At 44.4% G+C, this 21,209-nt stretch overlaps 1 protein-coding gene across 7 annotated transcripts in view; it reads left to right on the top strand.

The window, feature by feature from the left end:
- Window positions 1-4,925: 4,925 nt before the first annotated feature.
- UBR5 (ubiquitin protein ligase E3 component n-recognin 5) overlaps window positions 4,926-21,209 on the top strand; it is a 151,369-nt gene continuing 135,085 nt past the window's right edge. For 4 of the 7 annotated variants that reach the window (XR_004260795.1, XM_032251305.1, XM_032251299.1 and 1 more), the window contains exon 1: window positions 5,318-5,438. Coding sequence is in view for 6 of the 7 variants with exons in the window: in XM_032251305.1 (XP_032107196.1) it covers window positions 5,377-5,438 (62 nt within the window). In the remaining variant the exon portion in view is untranslated. Of the gene's footprint in view, window positions 5,439-21,209 lie in introns of all 7 variants that reach the window. The other 3 variants (XM_032251304.1, XM_032251303.1, XM_032251307.1) reach the window with 3 other exon arrangements.

Raw genomic sequence — 21,209 nt, 5'->3', positions numbered from 1 at the left:
CTGGGTTCAGGCAATTCTCCTGCCTCAGCCTCCTGAGTAGCTGGGATTACAGGCATGCGCCACCATGCCCAGCTAATTTTTTGTATTTTTAGTAGAGACGGGGTTTCACCGTGTTGACCAGGATAGTCTCGATCTCTTGACCTTGTGATCCACCTGCCTCGGCCTCCCAAAGTGCTGGGATTACAGGCTTGAGCCACCGCGCCCGGGCCTCCGAGTCTATTTTCTAAGGTTGTAGTTGTATTGCACTCTGACTCTTCAAAGAGCTTCTGCTGACCCCTGCTTATCTCCATTCTCTTATTGTATTTCCTCACGCCCACACATGATGGTCTTTCACAACTCCACACCTTTACTTGTTTTTCTCTGTTCAAAGTGTGACCCACCAAGATGTTAGAGCCCTGGGAGAGGGAAATTCTTCCTAATATGTCATCTGGGACAACAAAAAGGTAGCAATGCCAAGATGGTTATCAAAGACCAGATAGGCAGTTTGCCAAGAGGCTGTCTAGAGGGAGCTGACCAACTTTCAACCAGGAGAGAAAGTCTCAGTTCTAGGAAACTAGGAGTGGGTAAATCAAGTTGAAAGCAGGATAAAAGCATAATGAAAAGACCACTAGAGATTTGGAAGAAAGAGAAAAGACGCAAAGTATGGGCATGGTGTGGTCTGTTTGGGCCAATTCTAAAAAGACTAGATTTAAAACTAGATTAAAAAGACTATTTGTTCAGAACATTCTTGAACGCTCAGCTTGGCCGGGCGTGGTGGCACACACCTGTCATCCCAGCACTTTGGGAGGTCGAGGTTGGTGAATCACCTGAGGTCAGGAGTTTGAGACCAGCCTGGCCAACATGGTGAAACTCTGTCTCTACTAAAAATACAAAAAATTAGCCAGGAGTTGTGGTACCTGTAATTCCAGCCATTCAGGAGGCTGAGGCAGGAGAATCACTTGAACCTAGGTGGTGGAGGCTGCAGTGAGCTGAGATCATGCCACTGTACTCTAGCCTGGGCAACAAGAGTGAAACTATCTAAAAAAAAAAAAAAAGCTCAGCTTAAGTGCTTTTCTTAATTCTCTTGGCTGGAATCACTTCCTCCTTTAACCTCCACAGTACTCTTCTTCCATTTATCATATCATTTTTTTTCCCTATTGGCTTTGAATACACTGTTCCTTCTAAATTATTAACTTCTGGATGGCAGCTGTGGTATAGTGGAAAGAACAATGGAATCCACGTCAGAAGACTGGGATTTCAGTCTCAGCTTCAGCACTTACCTCAGGTGTTTGAGCCCCAGTGTCCTCATCTGTATAACAAGGATAATATAATTTACCCTATAGTGTGATTCAAGTATTAAGAGGTATAAGGTGTAAAAGTTGAACATAGACGGGAGGCCGAGGTGGGCTAACTGCTTGAGCCCAGGAGATTGAGACCAGCCTGAGCAACACGGCAAAACCCTGCCTCTACGAAAAATACAATAATTAGGCCGGGCGCTGTGCCTCATGCCTGTAATCCCAGCACTTTGGGAGGCCACAGCAGGCAGATCATGAGGTCAAGAGATCAAGACCATCTGGCCAACATTGTGAAACCCCATCTCTGCTAAAAATACAAAAATTAACTGGGCTTGGTGGCATGCGCCTGTAGTCCCAGCTATTGGGGAGGCTGAGGCAGGAGAATCACTTGAACCCGCAAGGCAGAGGTTGGAGTGAGCTGAGATCACGCTACTGCACTCCAGGCTGGGCAGCAGAGCGAGACTCCATCTCAAAAAACAAAAATAAAAACAAAAGAATAAACGCCAAAAATTAGCCAGGCATGGTAGCCAGTGCCTGTAGTCACAGCTACTTGGGAGGCTGAGGCAGAAGAATTGCTTGAGCCTGCCGGGAGGAGGCTGCAGTGAGCCAGATCATGCCATTGCACCACAGCCTGGGTGATGGGAGTGAAACCCTGCCTCAAAAAAACCAACAAACAAAGAAAACAAAACAATGAAAAAGAAAAAAGAAACAAGTGGAACACCAGACAAATAAATGTTTCCATTTGCTGAGCCTACTATGTATATAAACTGCCCTAGATGTCCAACATACATTATCTTATTTAGACCTCACTGTGTAGACAGATCTATTACTATGGAATATTTAACAAATGAGAAAAAAGATGCAATGATAGGTTAAATCTAACTAATTTTTTTTTTTGAGATGGATTCTCACTCTGTCTCCCAGGATGGAGTGCAGTGGTGAGATCTCAGCTGACTGCAACCTCTGCCTCCCGGGTTCAAGCAAGCAATTCTCCTGCCTCAGCCACCAGAGTAGCTGGGACTACAGGTCGCACCACCACCCCCAGCTAATTTTTGTATTCTTAATAGACACGGGGTTTTATCATGTTGCACAGGCTGCTCTCAAACTCCTGACCTCAGGTGATCCACCTGCCTCAGCTTCCCAAAGTGCTGGGATTACAGGCGTGAACCACTGCACCCGGCCAAATCTAACTAGTGTAAATCTAAGTAAGGCCACATAGTTAAGTAGCAGAAAAAGAATTCAAATTTAGATCTGGGCCTGGCACAGTGACTCATGCCTGTAATGCTAATACTTTGGGAGGCCAAGGCGGGCTGATCACCTGAGGTCAGGTGTTCCAGACCAGCCTGGACAACATGGTGAAACCCTGTCTCTACTAAAAATACAAAAATTAGCCAGGGATGGTGGTGGTACCTGTAATCCCAGCTACCTGGGAGGCTGAGGCAGGAGAATCGCTTGAACCCAGGAGGTGGAGGTTGCAGTGAGCTGAGATCTCGGCACTGCACTCCAGCCTGGGCGACAGAGCAAGACTCCATCACCAAAAAAAAAAAATTTTTTTTTAGATCTGTTTGGCTTGAAATCTAGCTGTGTCTACTGTTTTCCCCTCCTTCCCCAGGGCTCACAGGGACTTCTAATAGTGACCTTGAAATGACTTTTTTTTTTTTTTTTTTTTTTTTTTTGGGAGACGGATTTTCACTCTTGTTACCCAGGCTGGAGTGCAATGGCGCGATCTCGGCTCACCGCAACCTCCGCCTCCTGGGTTCAGGCAATTCTCCTGCCTCAGCTTCCTGAGTAGCTGGGACTACAGGCATGCGTCACCATGCCCAGCTAATTTTTTGTATTTTTAGTAGAGACGGGGTTTCACCATGTTGACCAGGATGGTCTCGATCTCTTGACCTCGTGATCCACCCGCCTCGGCCTCCCAAAGTGCTGGGATTACAGGCTTGAGCCACCGCGCCCGGCCTTTGAAATGACTTTTTAGTCTAAACTAATCTGGGCCAGTGGTGGAACTGGTGACCTACAAAAGTGTTCCATTATCTGCCTCAAGGATTACCTGGTCTATCCTGATTTATAAGTAATTTTTCAAATATGTTGCTCAAAAGAACTTCCTAAGCAAAACTGTGTGTGTGTAATTCATTAACATACTACCTCTGTAGAAGGAACTTCATGTTCTCAGTTTTTGGTTTCAAAGAGGTACTCAGTTTTTTAAAGGAGGTCATAGAAACCTTTAAAAAGAAAGCCATGATTTGGTTCCTTAGGAAAAAAACCAAACACATTTATTCGATAATTCTTTTTTTTTTGAGATGGAATCTCCATCAGTTGCCCAGGCTGGAGTGCAGCTGTTCAATTTCAGCTCACCGCAACCTCCCAGGTTCAAGCGATTCTCCTGCCTCAGCCCCCTAAGTAGCCGGGATTACAGGTGTGCAACACCACGCCTGGCTAATTTTTGTACTTTTAGTAGAGATGGGATTCATTATGTTGGCCAGGCTGGTCTCGTACTCCCGACCTCAGGCCTGTTCAAGAATTTTACGTTGTGGGCCGGGTGCCGTGGCTCATGCCTGTAATCCCAGCACTTTGGGAGGCTGAGGCGGGCGGATCACCTGAGGTCGGGAGTTCGAGACCAGCCTGACCAATATGGAGAAACCCATCTCTACTAAACAACAACAATAACAAAACACAGCCGGGAGTGGTGGCGCATGCCTGTAATCCCAGCTACTGGGGAGGCTGAGGCAGGAGAATCGCTTGAACCCGGGAGCTGGAGGTTGCAATGAGCCGAGATTGCGCCACTGTACTCCAGCCTGGGCAACAAGAGAAAAACTCCGTCTCAAAAAAAAAAAGAAAAAAAAGAAAAAGAATTTTCCGTTCTGATCCCACTGATCATAAATTGACTCCTTTATGGAACAGGTGTATCATCTTTCATTTAAAAGTAATAAAAAACCACGAATCATTTGTATCAGGAAATTAGTGGAAATTTCCACATTTCCTGTGAAAATCTGATGGTGGTGGTGGTGAGGAAACTGGGGAGGCCGGAGTGATAATAGAAGTTGCCACAAAGTCAACTCCATGATCCTACTATCTCTGGAAAGGCCCTTACATAACTACCTTACTTTTCCAATAAAAGGCTAATATATATGCTTGCCCCTTAACTGATTTTACCTTTCCACTTCAAATACAACTGCGGATGAAGGATGAGAAGCAACAAGAAACACCTAAAGGTCCGCCAAATAATTAGGGCTGCCCCAGGGAATCCGGGCGAGAGCACGCGAGAGCGCCTCTTCCCTCCCACCTCCTCCGGGACACACGCTTACTCGCCCTCCCGGCGGGCTCGCCCGCCGCCTCCTCCTTCCCTAACACGTGCTCTCCGGAACACTCTGGAGCCATCCCACCCCCGGCGGGGCTGGGCTCGGGAGCCGAACGGACCAATCGGCACGCGCTTTACAGCGTCGTGGCCCGACGACGTTGAGCCGCCCAATCCAGGGGGCCTTACCGCCCGTTTCCCGGAGCCCCGCCTCTCGCCGCCGCGCCCCCGCCCGCCGGTCTCCTCCTCCTCCCTCCTCCTCCTCCCGTTCGCCCCTCCCCCGCCGCTCCGGAGCGGAGCCTGCCAGACGGAGAAACTGGGGCAGAAGTGAAGATGGCGGCGGCGGTGTTGGTGGCGGCGGCGGCGGCGGCTTCTCGCTAGTGACGCGCGGTGCGGGCTCGTCTCCTTCCCCACGTCCCCTAGTCCGGACCCCGTCCGCCGCCGGGACCAGACTGTCCCCTTAGCCCGCAGCCGGCAGCCGCCAGTCTCCTTCTCGACCGGGCGTCCCTCTCCCGACGCCCGGCTGCCGCTGGCCGGCGGCGCGCCCCAGGTCCCGGCCGCCAGCCTCGCACTCCGCGCAGTTGTCGGGGGAGCGGGTGGCGTGTGGATTTGCCCTCCTGCCCGCCCCTCCGGGCCGCGGACACACGCCCAGCAGGGAGGCGGCTGCGGCCCCTGCGTATTTGCTTCCCTCCATTTGAGGACTGGGAGGCGGCGGCGGCTGTGGGTTTTGGGGAGGGGTTGGGGGCTGGGGGGCGGGCGAGAGCGGGAGGGGGCCGCCCTCGGGAGGAGGACGAGAAGGAAAGCACCATGACGTCCATCCATTTCGTGGTTCACCCGCTGCCGGGCACCGAGGACCAGCTCAATGACAGGTAATAGGGCTGGCGGGTCGGCGGGCGCGGGGGAGGGGCGCCCTTCCTTCCCTCCCCTCCCCCACGGGCCGCGTCGGGCGGGTGCGGGTGTTTACGCGCCGGCCGGCCAGCTAGGGTGGGGTGCGGGGGTCCTTACTGCCTCCTGCTAGGCTCCTTCCGGGGCAAACTTCTGGTCCCAGGGACAAGGGGTCGCGGGGGGAGCGCGGTGTAGACCGGACCCTCGTTGTAGACCGGAGAGCGCGCTGTAAACCCCCTCCCCCCTCCCGCGAGGAGCAGCGTTGAACTCGGCGGAGATGGGGGGGCGGTTTCTGGCTCCCGGGGGGCAGGCTGTAATTACTGCCCGGCCCAGGCTCGAGGAATCCATATTAGTCAAAGTTGAATTGAGACAGACAATGCGGATGGGGGATGGTGGAGGTAAAAAGAGAGGGAAGAGGGGAAGTGGGGCAAAGGGCCCCGGGGTAGGCTGGGCTGGGCTGGGCTGGTCCGGGCTGCCGGCAGCTGTGTCCGGTGGGGTGGTCTGGACCTGGGGATCCCGGGGTGGGGCGGTGGGGAGAAGCCTATTCCCGGCAGATAGCTGGGGGCGGGCGGGAGGTGATGGTTGGGGGGAGGGAGTGAGGGAGGAAGCGCCATGATTATTGTTATTATTATTAAATTTGAGCCCCTGCAGTGAGGTTTGCCTGCCCCGGGAGGGAATGGATTCTAGCGGGGGTGGGGAACTGGATTGGATTCCCTTTGCTCTCCTCCTGAAATGGTGCTGGCAGCTCCTGCTACCAGCCCCTGTGGTGCGAGCTTTTTTGTTTCCTTTTCTATTCTAATGATAGTGTTTTCCTGAGTTGTAATTTGACAGCTGAAAACCGAGCGTAGAGTGTCAAAGGAAAACTCTTACGTTTGCAGTTCGCAATGCTGCTTTTCTTAACACGCTGTAAATTTCTGGGTTGGGCTTGCTATGGGCAGAGGATGAATTTTGATTTTATTTTATTTTTTTGTCTTTTATAAGAAGGCTGTTTTGGTTTGGATTTCTCCCTTTCTTCCTCCACGATTCCTTGCCAGTTTAGGATATTGAATTGCAGTGCCGCATGCTCTCAGGGAACTGAGATAAAGCAGGAAAAGTTCCTTCACTGTTGCAAAACAGACTCAGGAGGTTGAGGGAGGCCTTCATTAAAGCGTGTCTTAGAATCTAAGACTCAGATCTAATGATGGACTAAATGTTTCCAGGATCAGAAAGTGGAGCATTTTACCTCTTCCTCTCCCCCAGTACTTCACTGCTCTCTACATATTTTTTGCGAATAGAAGGCCATCTGGTTCCAAGTATAGAAGTTAGATATAATTTTTCCTAAGTGACCGGGTGACTTGACTTGCGTGATGCCCTGTTGTTATGCGCTTCCCAGAGGAGGAGGCCTAACTTGCTGCTAAGATACTGACCTCTGTCTCGGTATGTCTGACCGCCTCAAGTGGAGCAGACAGCTTTTAAATCCTGAGCTTGTGGTTTAGTTTCTGCACTGGGTTCGGATTTGCTAATCTTTGCCGTAGCCATATTGTGTTGAACATGTTTGGCAACCTTTTGAAATACTTACTGAAAATACTAAACACTCGAGTTGTCACATAGTTCTTTTAAATACTGAAATAACTTTTATTTAACAATTTGTTAATGTGGTTTTTACTCTGACTTTACTTCATTAAAGATCTTTTGGGGACATTAACAAAAATTTTTGGTAAAATTTAGAAACAGGCTAGCAGTGAGGATAGCTTTACGGTCATTAATGGAACCATGTTGGTAGTGCTTGTCTTGTAACTTAGAAAATTGCACCAGAGAGGAGAGAAGTAGGGCATGTTTTCTATATTAGTCCTAACTTTATGTACCAAGAATCCTGACTAGCTACTCAGTTGGCTGTGCATGCCAAAACCTATTTTGCAGTTGTGTTGGGCACTTTGATTCATTTTTGAGCATTCCTTTTGCTTCAGCTATTTGAGAAGTTTACAAGTAATATATCTTTTTAAATGCTAATTCTTTTTCCATTCCAAGTATAAACAATCAGCTTTGTTTGATTCTTGTATCATTATACAACATTAAAAATATTTAGATCATGGTGACTTTTCATTTCATGAAATTAGGAAAAAGTTAAGTGGAGTTGAGTCATGTGCATCAAGGTGGCAGGTAATTGAAAAATAGAAAGGTGCTGTAGGTGATATTATAAAGACCTATATGGTTGTATCTAGTAGTAGCAGTAAACATGTCTTGTCTGTTGAGATTTGTGAAGGCAGCGTTTAAGATAGTCACATACTCTTAGTTTTAAAGTAATTGATTTGTGGTAGGAGCTGCTCTGTGTCTCCTTTTCAAAAGGAAAGATTTTTTTTGCATATCTAGTTGCAAAGTAATAGGATGAACCAATCACTTGAGAAGAATCTGTTTCCAAAAGAAACTGATTTTCTGGAACCTCTTAATTAACTGGAATAAGCATATTTTCATCTAAAGATAAAAACTTTACCAAGTTTTAGTAAGCAATAAAAAAGAGACTGCTACTGTAGCTTGACTTTTATTATGAGAAATGTATGAGAGTCACAAATGAAATGATAAATGATAGATATGAAAAGGGTGTAATTAGATATACTTTATACTTGACACTAAAAGTAGTAAGACAGGCAGAATGGTACTGCAAATAAATTGCTCAGTTGAAGAAAACTTCTGGTCCTCAAAACATTAGTGTTTTCTTCTCCAAATACGTTTTCTTTCTTTACCCACATCCTGTTAAAAAGTCAAATATTTTGTTCAGCATAATAGCCTGATGTCTCAAGTGTCTAAAATGTGCAAAGCATAAAAAGTATCTATTTTTTTTTTTTCATAATTTGTGTTTTCAAACTTGCCAATAATGAATAATAATGGTGATGGCTGAATGAAGTTGACGAAGAGAGGTGGGGATGGCCGGGGTGGAAAGAAAAGGATGTTGGCTGTGACTTCCCAGAATGATTACAAGGTCCCTGGCACAGAATGCTGGACCCTCAAGCAAATATTCATTGAGCTGATTGAAACTATTCGGTGTTCAGATACTTTGGACATTTTGATTTCCTTTCCAATGAATTTCTTGAATTAGTATTATGTTCCTGCTTAAAACATTGTCTCAGAGAAACAGCAAAACAGTACAAAGAATGTGGTTCTGCATGTCGAGCTTGAGGGGGGAGCTGGAAAGGCCTGCTCACTAATAGCCTGGAAAGTGCCTCTCTAATGAGCTGAAAAAATAGGCCCAGAGATTTACAGCTTTTATCCAGGGGTACAGCTACTGAGAGATAGCTGAGGTCCACATAATGGGCTTCTGACTCCCCGTTCCCCCGAGTCCAGGGCTCCTTTCCACTTCAGGTGGCTTGTATTCCAGAATGGTTCTGCTGTCTCAGACATGACATCCCAGCCTTCAAGCAGCCACCTGTCTTAGAGTTTTGATTCCATTTTCCCATCAACTGCTCTCTCCAGGGCTCCTGATTGGTTTATGCCTTTTTTTCCCCCCAGAGGCTGAGCCTCTTAACCTTTTCCTGCTACTAGGTTAGGAGAGGTCTTGAGGTGATGTGGTTATGGCATTTATTGTCCTTGTTCTGAATTATTCCTCAAGGTGCAGGTTAGTTACAATACAAACCAGTTCTCTTACTGCTTTTCTGTATGTGGAATTTTCCTGTGAGCTTTGCCTTTTGGCATTACAATGTATTGTGCAATCATAAACAGTCTTTATTGAGATTGTTGTGATCAAAAGGATTTTTCTCTAGTGAGTTTCCCTTTCAGGTGCTGTAACAAAAGGTAAGATACTATAGATAGAAGTTTGAAACTCTGTGCTGGTAGCCTAGTCATTTTACCTCTTAGAACCCCCACATCAATCCGTGAATTAGGTGTAGCACTCGCCTCAAGGTCAGGGAGGAACAGTTGAGACAGTGGATGGGAAAGATCAATATTATAATGTGGATTCTGTGGAAAACATTCAAAGAGATGGTTACTTTTAACTTTTTATGTGTTGCTTTGTTTTCAGATAGCAAAACAGGAACTCAAAAAAATTGCCCTAGAATATCCTTAGCATTACAGCAGAATTGACTCTTAGTTCTAGATTAGTACTTCTCATCTTGGTATGATTTTGCATCCCCCACACCCAACCCCCTCCCCGTATTGGTCAGTGTCTGGAGACATTTTTTTGATTGTCGCAGTTGGGACATTGCTACTGGCCTCTAGTGGATGGAGGCCAGAGATGCTGCTAAACATCCTATAATGCACAGGTTAGCCCCCACAACAAAGAATTATGGGGTCCAAAATGTCAGTTGTGGTAAGGTAGAGGAAGCCTGTTCTAGATGATCTTAAGTGCATTTAGTTATAAAAATAAGTGAAAATGACTTTCACGAAGAATATTTTAAGCAGTATGTATTTTTTTTTCTTGAGACACAGTTTTGCTCTGTTGCCCAGGCTGGAGGCAGTGGCTGATCTCTGCTCAGTGCAACCTCCACCTCCTGGATTCTCTCTCCACAGCCTCCCGAGTAGCTGGAATTACAGATGTGCACCACCGTGTCTGGCTAATTTTTGTATTTTTAGTAGAGATGGGGTTTTGTCATGTTGGCTAGGCTGGTCTCGAATCTGACCTGAGGTGATCGCCTGCCTTGGCCTCCCAAAGTACTGGGATTACTGACTTGAGCCACTGCACCTGGCCGCAGTATACGTTCTTAATTTTTAAAACTTAATTATTTAAGGTTAAGGCCTGGCCAGTGGCTCACACTTGTAATCCCAACACTTGGGAGGCCGAGGTAGGTGGACCACTTGAGTTCAGCAAGACCAGCCTGGTCAACGTGGCGAAAACCCATATCTACTAAAAATACAAAAATTAGCCAAGTGTGGTGGTGGATGCCTATAATCCCAGCTACTCAGGAGGCTGAGGCAGGAGAATTGCTTGAGCCCATGAGGCAGAGGTTGCAGTGAGCTGAAATCACGCCACTGCACTCCAGCCTGGGTGACAGAGCAAGACTCTGTCTCAAAAAAAAAAAAAAAAAAAAATTATTAATTTAAATTAAATAAAAATTTAAGTCACTTCATCCGTAACTAGGCACATTTTAAGTGCTCTGTAGCCCCACGTAGCTACTCACTACTGAATTGGACAGTGCAGATACAGAGCAGTGTCACCATCACTGAAAGTTTTGTTGGATAGTGTTGATATAGAAAGTGCGTTTCTGCACACATCTTGGCATTTAGTGAGTGTTCATTATGTTTATTAAGAGCTTTTAGGTTTTAAAAACTCAGGTATATCTTCACCCCCTCAGTAGGAGCCAGAAGATATGCCAGGGATTATATGAAGCAGAACAAAGGTTGTGGTGAGTAGAGGTTATAATAGTTGAAAGCTACTTGAAATTTCATTGTGCTGCACCAAAAACCAAAATAAAATATCAACAAACACCACGCCCCCCCAGCATTAGGTTGTGTGGGATAGAGCATCATATCACCAAATCAATGGGAAATCTCACTATTTTATTATTGAGATTGTTACCTAAAAACAGTACTAAATTCATTATGCTGGGTATGGTGGCTCATGCCTGTAATCCCAGCACTTTGGGGGGCGGAGGTGGACGGATCATCTGAGATCAGAAGTTTGAGACTAGCCTGGCCAACATGGCAAAACCCCATCTCTACTACTATATGCCTGTAGTTGCAGCTACTCAGGAGGCTGAGGCAGGAGAATTGCTTGAACTTCGGAGGCCGAGGTTGCAGTGAGCTGAGAATGCGCCACTGCTCTCCAGCTTGGGTAACACAGTGAGGCTCCATCAAAACAAACAACAGACAAACAAAAAAAACCAATATTAGATTTACTGTATTGGAAAAATACAGTCTCGCCTAACTGAAATGTTTAAATGGATTTAAGGAAAGTAAGATTAAAAACTCTGTAGAATAGCCAAACAAAATAGAAAATCAAAACAAGGGCAGAGCAATTTTATAAATCAGGAAATCTGTGACTGAATCATAGGCCTAGGAATAAACAGACACTTGTGAAGAAAATTACAGGATACACAGGAATACAACTGGAATAATGGATCAAATTAGGAAAGGTCAGGTTTTTGCCCCCTAACAATTAGACTGTTAGGTTATTTAGGAAATAGTCTCTAAAGAAAAATTTAATTGCTGAAAAATGTTGAGTGACACAGAAGTAGGTCTAGAAATTTTATGTTGCAGGAGAATATACTTCATGTCTCCCCTCCCCCATTTTATTATACATCTCTTTTTTTTTTTCTTTTTGAGACGGAGTCTCACTCTGTCACCCAGGCTGGTATGCAATGGTGCGATCTTGGCTCACTGCAACCTCCGCCTCCCGGGTTCAAGTGATTCTCCTGCCTCAGCCTCCCGAGTAGCTGGATTACAGGCGCGCGTTACCATTCCCAGCTAATTTTTGTATTTTTAGTAGAGATGGGGTTTCACCATGTTAGTCAGGCTGGTCTTGAACTCCTGACCTCGTGATCCACCTGTGTCGGCCTCCCAAAGTGCTGGGATTGCAGACTTGAGCCACCGCACCTGGCTGCATCGTATATATATTTTTAATTAAGAAAACAGACTCTGGTTAGCATCCACGTTTCTGTCCTTCTGACTCCTTGGCATTCTGGTCAAATGAAAATAACGTCTTTTCTTGGCTCACTGTAGTTATGAATTGTTGATTTATTTTTAGAATTGATTTTTAAGTTTTCCCCTGAGTATTATTTTTGAGCTTTTTGTTTTGGAAAATTTTTTTTTTTTTTTTTTTTTTGAGACGGAGTTTCACTCTTTTTACCCAGGCTAGAGTGCAATGGTGCGATCTCGGCTCACCGCAACCTCCGCCTCCTGGGTTCAGGCAATTCTCCTGCCTCAGCCTCCTGAGTAGCTGGGATTACAGGCATGCGCCACCATGCCCAGCTAATTTTTTGTATTTTTAGTAGAGACGGGGTTTCACCATGTTGACCAGGATGGTCTCGATCTCTTGACCTCGTGATCCACCCGCCTCGGCCTCCCAAAGTGCTGGGATTACAGGCTTGAGCCACCGCGCCTGGCCGGAAAATTTTAAGCAATACAAGAGTAGAGAGAATAGTACAGCGAACAACCATGTACCCATCACCCAGTCTCAACAGTTGTCAATTCATGGCCAATCTGATTTCAACCCTCTCTCCATTTATTCTCCTCCATCTGGTAATTTAACTGCTGTGTCTTCACTATGTATCTCAAAATATGTAGCTTTAAAAAAAACCTGAAAAATACCTTAATAACAGTGTTGTCGAGATTTTCCTGTTGTCTCATAAATGCTTATTTTTGATTGACAATTTTGATAATTTTACTCACTAAAGCTGATTGGGTTCTAACATGTTGAAAATGTTGATATTCATAAAATAAGAGAAAATTGTTTGGATTGTAACCTTAGAAGAAGGGGCTGGATCACATTGGGGAATTATTCAGTTCCTTAAAGCTCAGTGCTATAGCTTTTTTTTTTTTTTTTTTTAAAAACGGAGTGTCCCCCTTTTTGCCCAGGCTAGGTTGCAGTGGTGTGTGTGATCTTGGCTTACTGCAATCTCCGCCTCCTGGGTTCAAGCGATTTTCCTGCCTCAGCCTCCCAAGTAGCTGAGATTACAGTCATGCACCACCATGCCTGGCTAATTTTGTATTTTTAGTAGAGACAGGGTTTCTCCATGTTGGTCAGGCTAGTCTCGAACTCCTGACGTCAGGTGATTCGCCTGCCTTCGCCTCCAATAGCGTTGGGATTACAGGCGTGAGCCACCGCACCTGGCCTCAGTGCCATAACTTTTTTTTTTTTTGATGGAGTTTCGCTCTTGTTGTCCAGGCTGGAGTGCAGTGGCACGATCTCGGCTGACCACAACCTCTGCCTCTGTTGTTCAAGTGATTCTCCTGCTTCAGCTTCCCGAGTAGCAGGGATTAAAGGCATGTGCTACCACGCTTGGCTAATTTTGTGTTTTTAGTAGAGATAGGGTTTCTCCATCTTGGTCAGGCTAGTCACCTCTGGTGATCTTCCTGCCTCAGCCTCCCAGAGTGCTGGGATTACAGGCCTGAGCCACTGTGCCTGGCCTGTGCTATAGCTTCTTAACCTCCGGTATGACAGCATTTTGTCAGCAGTCACTTGTGATTATTAGGTAATGATGATAAGATAGGATTCTTGAAATTAAGTGATTTTCCATGGGGTCACGTTGAGAAATAAGATTGTCATGTGAAAAGTTTGCAACATTCTCATAAACTAATTAGAAGTGAGATATAATCTATTGAACTTGGCTGCAAGAAATTATTCTCTGAGATCGTATTTCTTACTACTTTCTTGAGGCAATCAGTGTAGTGTTAACAAAACGCCTTCAAAATGAGAATTATGATAAATTCTTAGATAACTATGGTTTGTAACGTGTCATTTTGTCAGGATATTAAAGAAAGTGTTCATATTTAATGTTATTTTACTCGTAAATGCACCGTTTATGTTACTTGCACAGCTAAAGTACTGTATTGGTTCATTTCTGATAGTATTATTCACTTAATAAAATGTCTTTGACTTTATTCTTATTTTCATCTTTATTTAGTTATACTTTACATTCAGTAAGATTAACTCATTTTAGGTGTACAGTTTGATGAATTTTGGCAAATGTGTACTGTTGTGTAACCACCACCACAGTCAAGGTATGGAACATTTTCATCACCCCAAAAAGTTACCTGGTGTCCCTTTGTATTTTCAGTCACTTCCCCCTAGGTCCTGGCGACCTAGCAACCACTGTTCTGCTTCCTCTCAGTGTAATTTTTTCCTTTCTGAATTTCACAGAAGTGGAATCATGTGTCTGGTTTCTTCCGCTTTGAACAATGCTTTTGCGACAGAACTGTGTTGCAGCATGTAGTAGTTTCTTCTTTTGGATTAAAAGTAGTATTTTGCTGCTTGAACTGGGGAGACAGAGGTTGCAGTGAGCCAAGATTGTGCCATTGCTCTCCATCCTGGGCAACAGAGTGGGACTCTGTCTCAAAACAAACAAAAGTAGTAGTTATTGTATGACTGTACCACAATTTTTAAATCTGTTTTCTAGCTGATGCGAAATTGGGTCGTTTGCTCTTTCTAGCTGTTCTCTATCTTGATTTTTTTCTTGTTTATTATGTTAATTTTTTTTTTTTTTTTTTTTTTTTTGAGACAGGCTCTCGTGCTGTTGCTGAGGCTGGAGTACAGTACAGTGGTGTGAACATGGCTCACTGCAGCCTTAACCTTCTGGGCTGAAGGGATCCTGCTGCCTCAGCCTCCTGAGTATCTGGGACTACAGGCTTGCATTACCACACCTGGTTAATTTTTAAATTTTTTGTAGAGATGGAGTCTCTCTGTGTTGCTCAGGCTGGTCTCAAACTCCTGGGCTCAAGCAGTTCTCCCGTCGCAGCCTCCTCAAGGTGCTGAGATTACAGGTGTGAGCCACTGGCCCGTACTTATTTATTTGAAATTAGAGTCTTGCTGTGTTGTCCAGACTAGTCTTAGACTCCTGGCCCCAAGCTGTCTTCCCACCTTGGCCTCCCAAAGTGCTGGGATTATAGGCATGAGAGACTATGCCTGGCCTGAAATTTTTCTTGGCTTTAATTCATTACAATATTTTTCATAAGGAAAAGTCCACTGATAATAAAAACCTAGATTTTTCTTGACAGCAAATTTTTGTGTTAATTAAAAAACATACTAGTATATGTAGAAAGATTATACTTTAAAATTCCATTAAATGTAATAGTTGTGTTCTAGATTGCTAGTTGTAAAGATTACGGTTGTGGCTAGTCTTCAAAGTACTGTGATAAATGGACCAGTAGATAAGTTTTTATTTTCTTCCCCATGAGTTCGGGCCCCTTTTCTGTGATATAGGGGAAGTGTTGAGAACATACTGTTTCAAGAAATTGGCTCTGCTCCAGGATGAATCTGCTGTTCCAGGATTCAGGCGATGAGGTGTTCCAGGTCTTTACTTGAATTCAGATACCAGGTCTACCTCACAGACAACCTGGAACTCCAGAGATGGCTTTACTTAAGTGTCTCCAAGACTCTTGCATAGGGGCATGGTGGAAGTTCATTTGGGTGTTTTTCTGTTTCAGCCTCCTGGTTATGAAGTGAGAAGTGGAGGAAGATAGTTTTGTAAGCCTTAAGAAAAGCTAAATTTGAGTTTAGTTAATTTGATGGAAGAAGCTAAGAAAGCACAGACAATATGGTAGGGTTGTTTTAATTTCTAAATGATGAAAACTGTTTTATATGGAAGGTTTTGGGGAGAGGGCTATTAGGGGTTTTCAGCTGATTATCTGTTCTCTTATATTGTAATATTGGCTTTGTTTCTTGTCCAGAATTTGAATTTGTCCAATTACTGCTTTATATCATCACCTGCCTCTAGAAACCCTAGTTTAAGTCTTTTAAGGAAGCAACACCAATCAAACAATTTTTATGAAATTGTGGGCAAGTCTAGTTTTTTTTTTGGTGAGATGGAGTCTTGCCGTGCCACCCAGGCTGGAGTGCAGTGGCACGATTTTGGCTCATTGCAACCTCTGCCTCAGCCTCCCCAGTAGCTGGGAGTAGAAATACACACCACTAAGCCCAGCTAATTTTTGTATTTTTAGTAGAGATGGGGTTTCTCCATATTGGCCAGACTGGTCTCGATCTCCTGACCTCCTGATACACCCACCTTGGCCTCCCAAAGTGCTGGGATTATAGGCGTGAGCCACGTGCCTGGCCTGCGAGTCTAGTTTAAACATTCATTCTCTCTCTCTTTTTTCTTTTCTTCTTCGTTTTATTTTTTTTTTTTTTTTTTTTTTTTTTGAGACAGGGCCTTGCTGTGTCACTCAGGCTGGAGTGCAGTGATGCCATATTGGCTCACTGCAGTCTCAATCTCCCAGGCTCAAGTAGTGCTCCCACCTCAGCTTCCCTAGTAGTTGGGACTGCAGGTGTGTGCCGCCACACCTGACTAATTTTTGTATTTTCTATAGACACAGGGTTTCCTCATGTTGCCCAGGCTGGTGTCAAACTCTGAGACTTAAGTGATTCTCCTGGCTCAGCCTCCCAAAGTGCTGGGATTACAGGCATGAGCTACCATGCCTGGCTAAACATTCATTCTTCTACTATGCTTTTATTTCTAGTGATGTTTAAACTTGTCTTCATCTTCAGGAGATCCATCGATGTTTTTCTTAAGTGGTTTTTTTTTTGTTTATCAGGTGTCCTGATTATTATTATTATTTTTTGAGACAGAGTCTAGCTCTCTTGCCCAGGCTGGAGTACAGTGGTGTGAGCTTGACTGACTGCGACCTCTGTCTTCTGGGTTCAAGCGATTCTCCAGCTGGGATTACAGGTGCCTGCTACCACACCCTGCTAATTTTTGTATTTTTAGTAGAGACGGGGTTTCATTGCATAGGCTAGGCTGGTCTCGAACTCTTGACCTTGTGATCTGCCTGCCTTCGTCTTCCAAAGTGCTGGGATTACAAGGGTGAGCCACCGTGCTTGGCCTGGTGTACTGATTATTATTTGTAGATTAGAGAATAATTGAGTGGGGGGGGTATGGGCAGTGAGGCCTTTTGTTTCCGTAGTTGTTCTTTGGGGGAAGTACTTTTATTTTTTGCCTCCCGTAGATTCCAGTAGGAGGCCGAACCCAAATGGCTGCTATGTGAAATGATTCCTGGTAGGATTCTGTCACTGCCTAGGCGATGCAGAAACAGAAATGAGTGGCTTCTGTTGTGTAGGTTGGCAGGCCATGGTTTGCAGGTCAAAGATGACATGTGGGCTGATTTTGTTGGCACCTGCTCATCTTTCTGCCACTTTTGAGAGCTACTAAAGAGTACATATGATACCTGCATTCATAGACAGGAGTCAGTACTGTAGTTCAGTACAGGAATTAGCAGCCACCCCATACCATCCCTGAATGTTTCTGGTTTCATGAAATTCTAGAGTGGCAGGGACTCCGTGACAGTTGGTATTTTGCTTTTCTCTATGGGGTCTTTCTGCTCTTAGAGGGCTCTGGGAATGTAAAAAGCTTCAATTGACATGAAGATTCAGTCTTTGTCTTCCTTTGGTCAAGATTAAGACATTCTGAGAGGTGACAGCATTTTTTTGGGATTGGGGAATGATATGTTTAAGCCTTTTTTTTTTTTTTTTAAGTAGAAGGTTTTTCTGACAGTTGAATTGAAATTGAATGAGTAACATAACGTAACCAAATTGTACTAAAGTCATTTATTTTGGTGACTTTTCCAGTTAGGAGGTCTCTTGGTTTAAAGCAGTACTTCTTACGCGTTGAACTGTCATCATCAGGATCACCAAAGCTCGAAGACCACTGTGTAAAAAGGCTCTTACCCTCTTTTCTTTGTCTTAACATTAATTGATGGGAGCAAATAGGGCCACACTTGCCAGTTCTTCACTGGCCAGCATCATCTTGATCTCCTGACCTTATGTTCCACCTGCCTCTGCCTGTGCTGGGATTACAGGCTTGAGCCACTGTGCCCAGCTGTCATTGGTATTTTGATAGAGATTGCATTGAATGCGTAGATTGCTTTGCATAGTGTAGACTTTTAACAATACTGATTATTCCAATCCATGAACATGGAGTATTTGGAAAAGGGTTTTTGCATTATGGTATGACTCAGAGGGAGAAAGAACTGTGAATCTATGATTGTCTGTGATTTCTTTTACTTAATGAATGGGAAAAAAATGAACAAGGAAAGTGGTAAAAAGATTTTTATTCTTTAACTCAATTCAACAGATATTTGCCAGCTAACCTGTGTATACATTGAAATACAAAGATGGTTGGTCTCTGCCTTCATGGTGAAGCTTTCAGTTTAATGAAGAGGCAGACCTTTAAAGAAAGAATTAAGTGCCAGTTGATAATACAAGTGATAAGAAGGATCTAATGGTTGCTTAGGAAGGACTTTGAAGACAAGATTGCAGGGTGTGGGGACTGGTTTATCCTCTTCCTTCAGTTCTCCTGAGCCTGATGAATTTTGGTTTATAGGCATTGATGGAGGGATGATGGGATACCTGAACCTTGCAGAGAGTCTGTTTGCTCATTGTACACAGGCTGGGATTGACACTGTGGCCTCTTCAAATGCAGCTAGCTAGCACAGAGGTACTTAAAAATGAGACCAAGCATTGTCTCTTTGATTGACATTGTCTTTATTTGAAATACTTAGTTTCGGCTCACGCCTGTAATCCCAGCACTTTGGGAGGCCGAGGCGGGTGGATCACGAGGTCAAGAGATCGAGACCATCCTGGTCAACATGGTGAAACCCTATCTCTACTAAAAATATGAAAAAATTAGCTGGGCCTGATGGCGCGTGCCTGAAATCCCAGCTACTCAGGAGGCTGAGGCAGGAGAATTGCCTGAACCCAGGAGGCTGCAGTGAGCCGAGATCGCGCCATTGCACTCCAGCCTGGGTAACAAGAGCGAAACTCTGTCTCAAAAAAAAAAAGAAAAAAAAAGAAAAAAGAAACCCCGTCTCTACTACAAATACAAAAATTAGGTGGACATCTTGGCTCGCGCCTGTAATCCCAGCTACCCAGGAGACTGAGACAGCAGAATTGCTTGAACCTGGGAGGCGGAGTTGAGATCGCACCACTGCACCCCAGCCTGGGCGACAGAGAAGACTCCATCTCAAAAAAAAAAAAGTATATTTAAAAAAAAAAGAAATAGTTTCTTTTTTTTAAATTTTAAGTTTTAAAACATATTTTAGAGACAGGGTCTTGCTCTGGTTGCCCAGGCAAGGGTGCAGTGGCACAGTCATAGTTCACTGCAGCCTTGAACTCCTGGGCTCAAGGGATTCTCCTGCCTCAGCCTCCAGAGTAGGTAGTACTCTTATGCATACTATGCCCAGCTAATTTTATTTTTTTTGGTAGAGATGGAGTCTAGCTATGTTATTGAGGCTGGTCTGAAGCTTCTGGCCTCAAGCAATCCTCCTGCCTCAGCCTCCCAAAGTACTGGGATTACAGATGTCAACCACTGTGCCTGGCAAAAGTACTTAATTAAAAAATTTTTTTCTTTCTTTTTTTTCCTCAGTGTGAAAAAATACTTAATTTTATGAAGTGCCCTGCCAGTAAATATTTTCAAGATTATTTATGTTTGTATATATTTATGTGATATAACTATTTTAATGGATATAGAATTTATCATACTTAGTTTTCTAAGACCCCCAAGGTGAGAGGAAATAGGTAAAAATATATTTTTGAGGCCAGGCATTGTGGCTCATTTCTGTAATCCCAGCACTTTGGGAGGCTGAGGCAGGTGGATCACGAGGTCAGGAGTTCGAGACCATCCTGGCCAACATGGTGAAACCCCGGCTCTACTAAAAATACAAAAAAATTGACCGGGTACGGTGGCTGATGCCTGTAATCGCAGCACTTTGGGAGGCCGAGGCAGGCAGCTCACTTGAGGTCCGGAGTTAGAGATGAGCCTGGCTAACGCTGTGAAACCTTGTATCCTAGAAATGCAAAAATTAGCTGGGCGTGGTTGTGGGAGCCTGTAATTTTAGCTACTCTGGAGGCTGAGGCAGGAGAACTGCTTGAACCTGGGAGGCAGAGGTTGCAATGAGTGAGCCGAGATCATGCCACTGCTCTCCATCCTGGGCGACAAAGCAAGACTCAAATTCAAAAAAATATATATAAATAAAGAAAGAAAATCCAAAAAATTAGCTGGGTGTGGTGGGAGGTGCCAGCGATTCCAGCTATTAGGGAGGCTGAGGCAAGAGAACTGCCTGAGCTTGGGAGTTGGAGGGTGCAGTGGGCTGAGATCGTGCTACTGCACTCCATCCTGGATGACAGAGCAAGACTTGGTCTCCAGGAAAAAAAAAAAAAAATCCAAAAAAATGAGCTGGATGTGGTGGCGAATGCCTGTGATCCCAGCTACTCGGGAGGCTGAGGCAGGAGAATCGCTTGAACCAGGGAGCTGAAGGTTGCAGTGAGCTGAGATTGGGCCACCGCACTCCAGCCTTGGCAACGGAGTGAGACTCAGTCTCAAAAAATGATAATAAATAATAATAATAATCAGAACTTAGATGTATCTGTTAAACCCTTTAAGTTTTGTAATAAATTTATCTATCTTTGGAAAGTTTGTTTTATGATTTTGACACTCATTTTCAAGCATTACAATTCCTACAGCATTTGAAGAGTGATACTGTGTATCTGAAAGATACTGTGTACCTACCACAAACAGGCTCTATGGGAGAGAGCCCTGAGAACTGGAAAGACTAGAATTGGAGTTAAAAGGCTTGGTCATTCCACTAACCAGTCACATAGTCATTTTCATGCAGTGAGTTCCAGTTTACTCATTTGTAAGATGAAGTAGTATATTTAATGTCTGAAAGTTCATTTCAGCCTTGAATCTGTGACTGTAGCACTATAGATACTGTTTGATGAGTTACATTTAATATACATTGGCCAGTTCTGCCATTTTAAGGTTTGATTTTTATTTCCTGCCTCAATCCTGCTTTTCTACTTTTTTTTTTTTTTTTGTACTTGTTCTAATAGGTATTTAGGAGTTGTAGACAAAAAAAATAGAGTGTTCTAAATGTTTGCTATTTGGTTAGTGTAACTGAAGAGGAGCTCTTAGAAAACATCCCCAGCTCTTCTGTATTACTTCCCCACCCCTTCCCCCTTTATTTTACTTTGTTTTGTTTTATTTTATTTTATTTTTGACATGGAGTTTCGCTCTGTTGCCCAGGCTGGAGTGCAGTGATGTGATTTTGGGTTACTGCAACCTCCACGTCCCGGGTTCAAGCGATTCTCCTGCCTCCGCCTCCCAAGTAGCTGGGATTACAGGCGTCCGCCACCATGCCTG

This window comes from Sapajus apella, unplaced genomic scaffold (assembly GCF_009761245.1).
Source record: "Sapajus apella isolate SASKATOON/1434 unplaced genomic scaffold, GSC_monkey_1.0 scaffold3, whole genome shotgun sequence".
NCBI lineage: Eukaryota > Metazoa > Chordata > Mammalia > Primates > Cebidae > Sapajus > Sapajus apella.
This window is presented reverse-complemented; position numbering and strand designations above follow the sequence as displayed.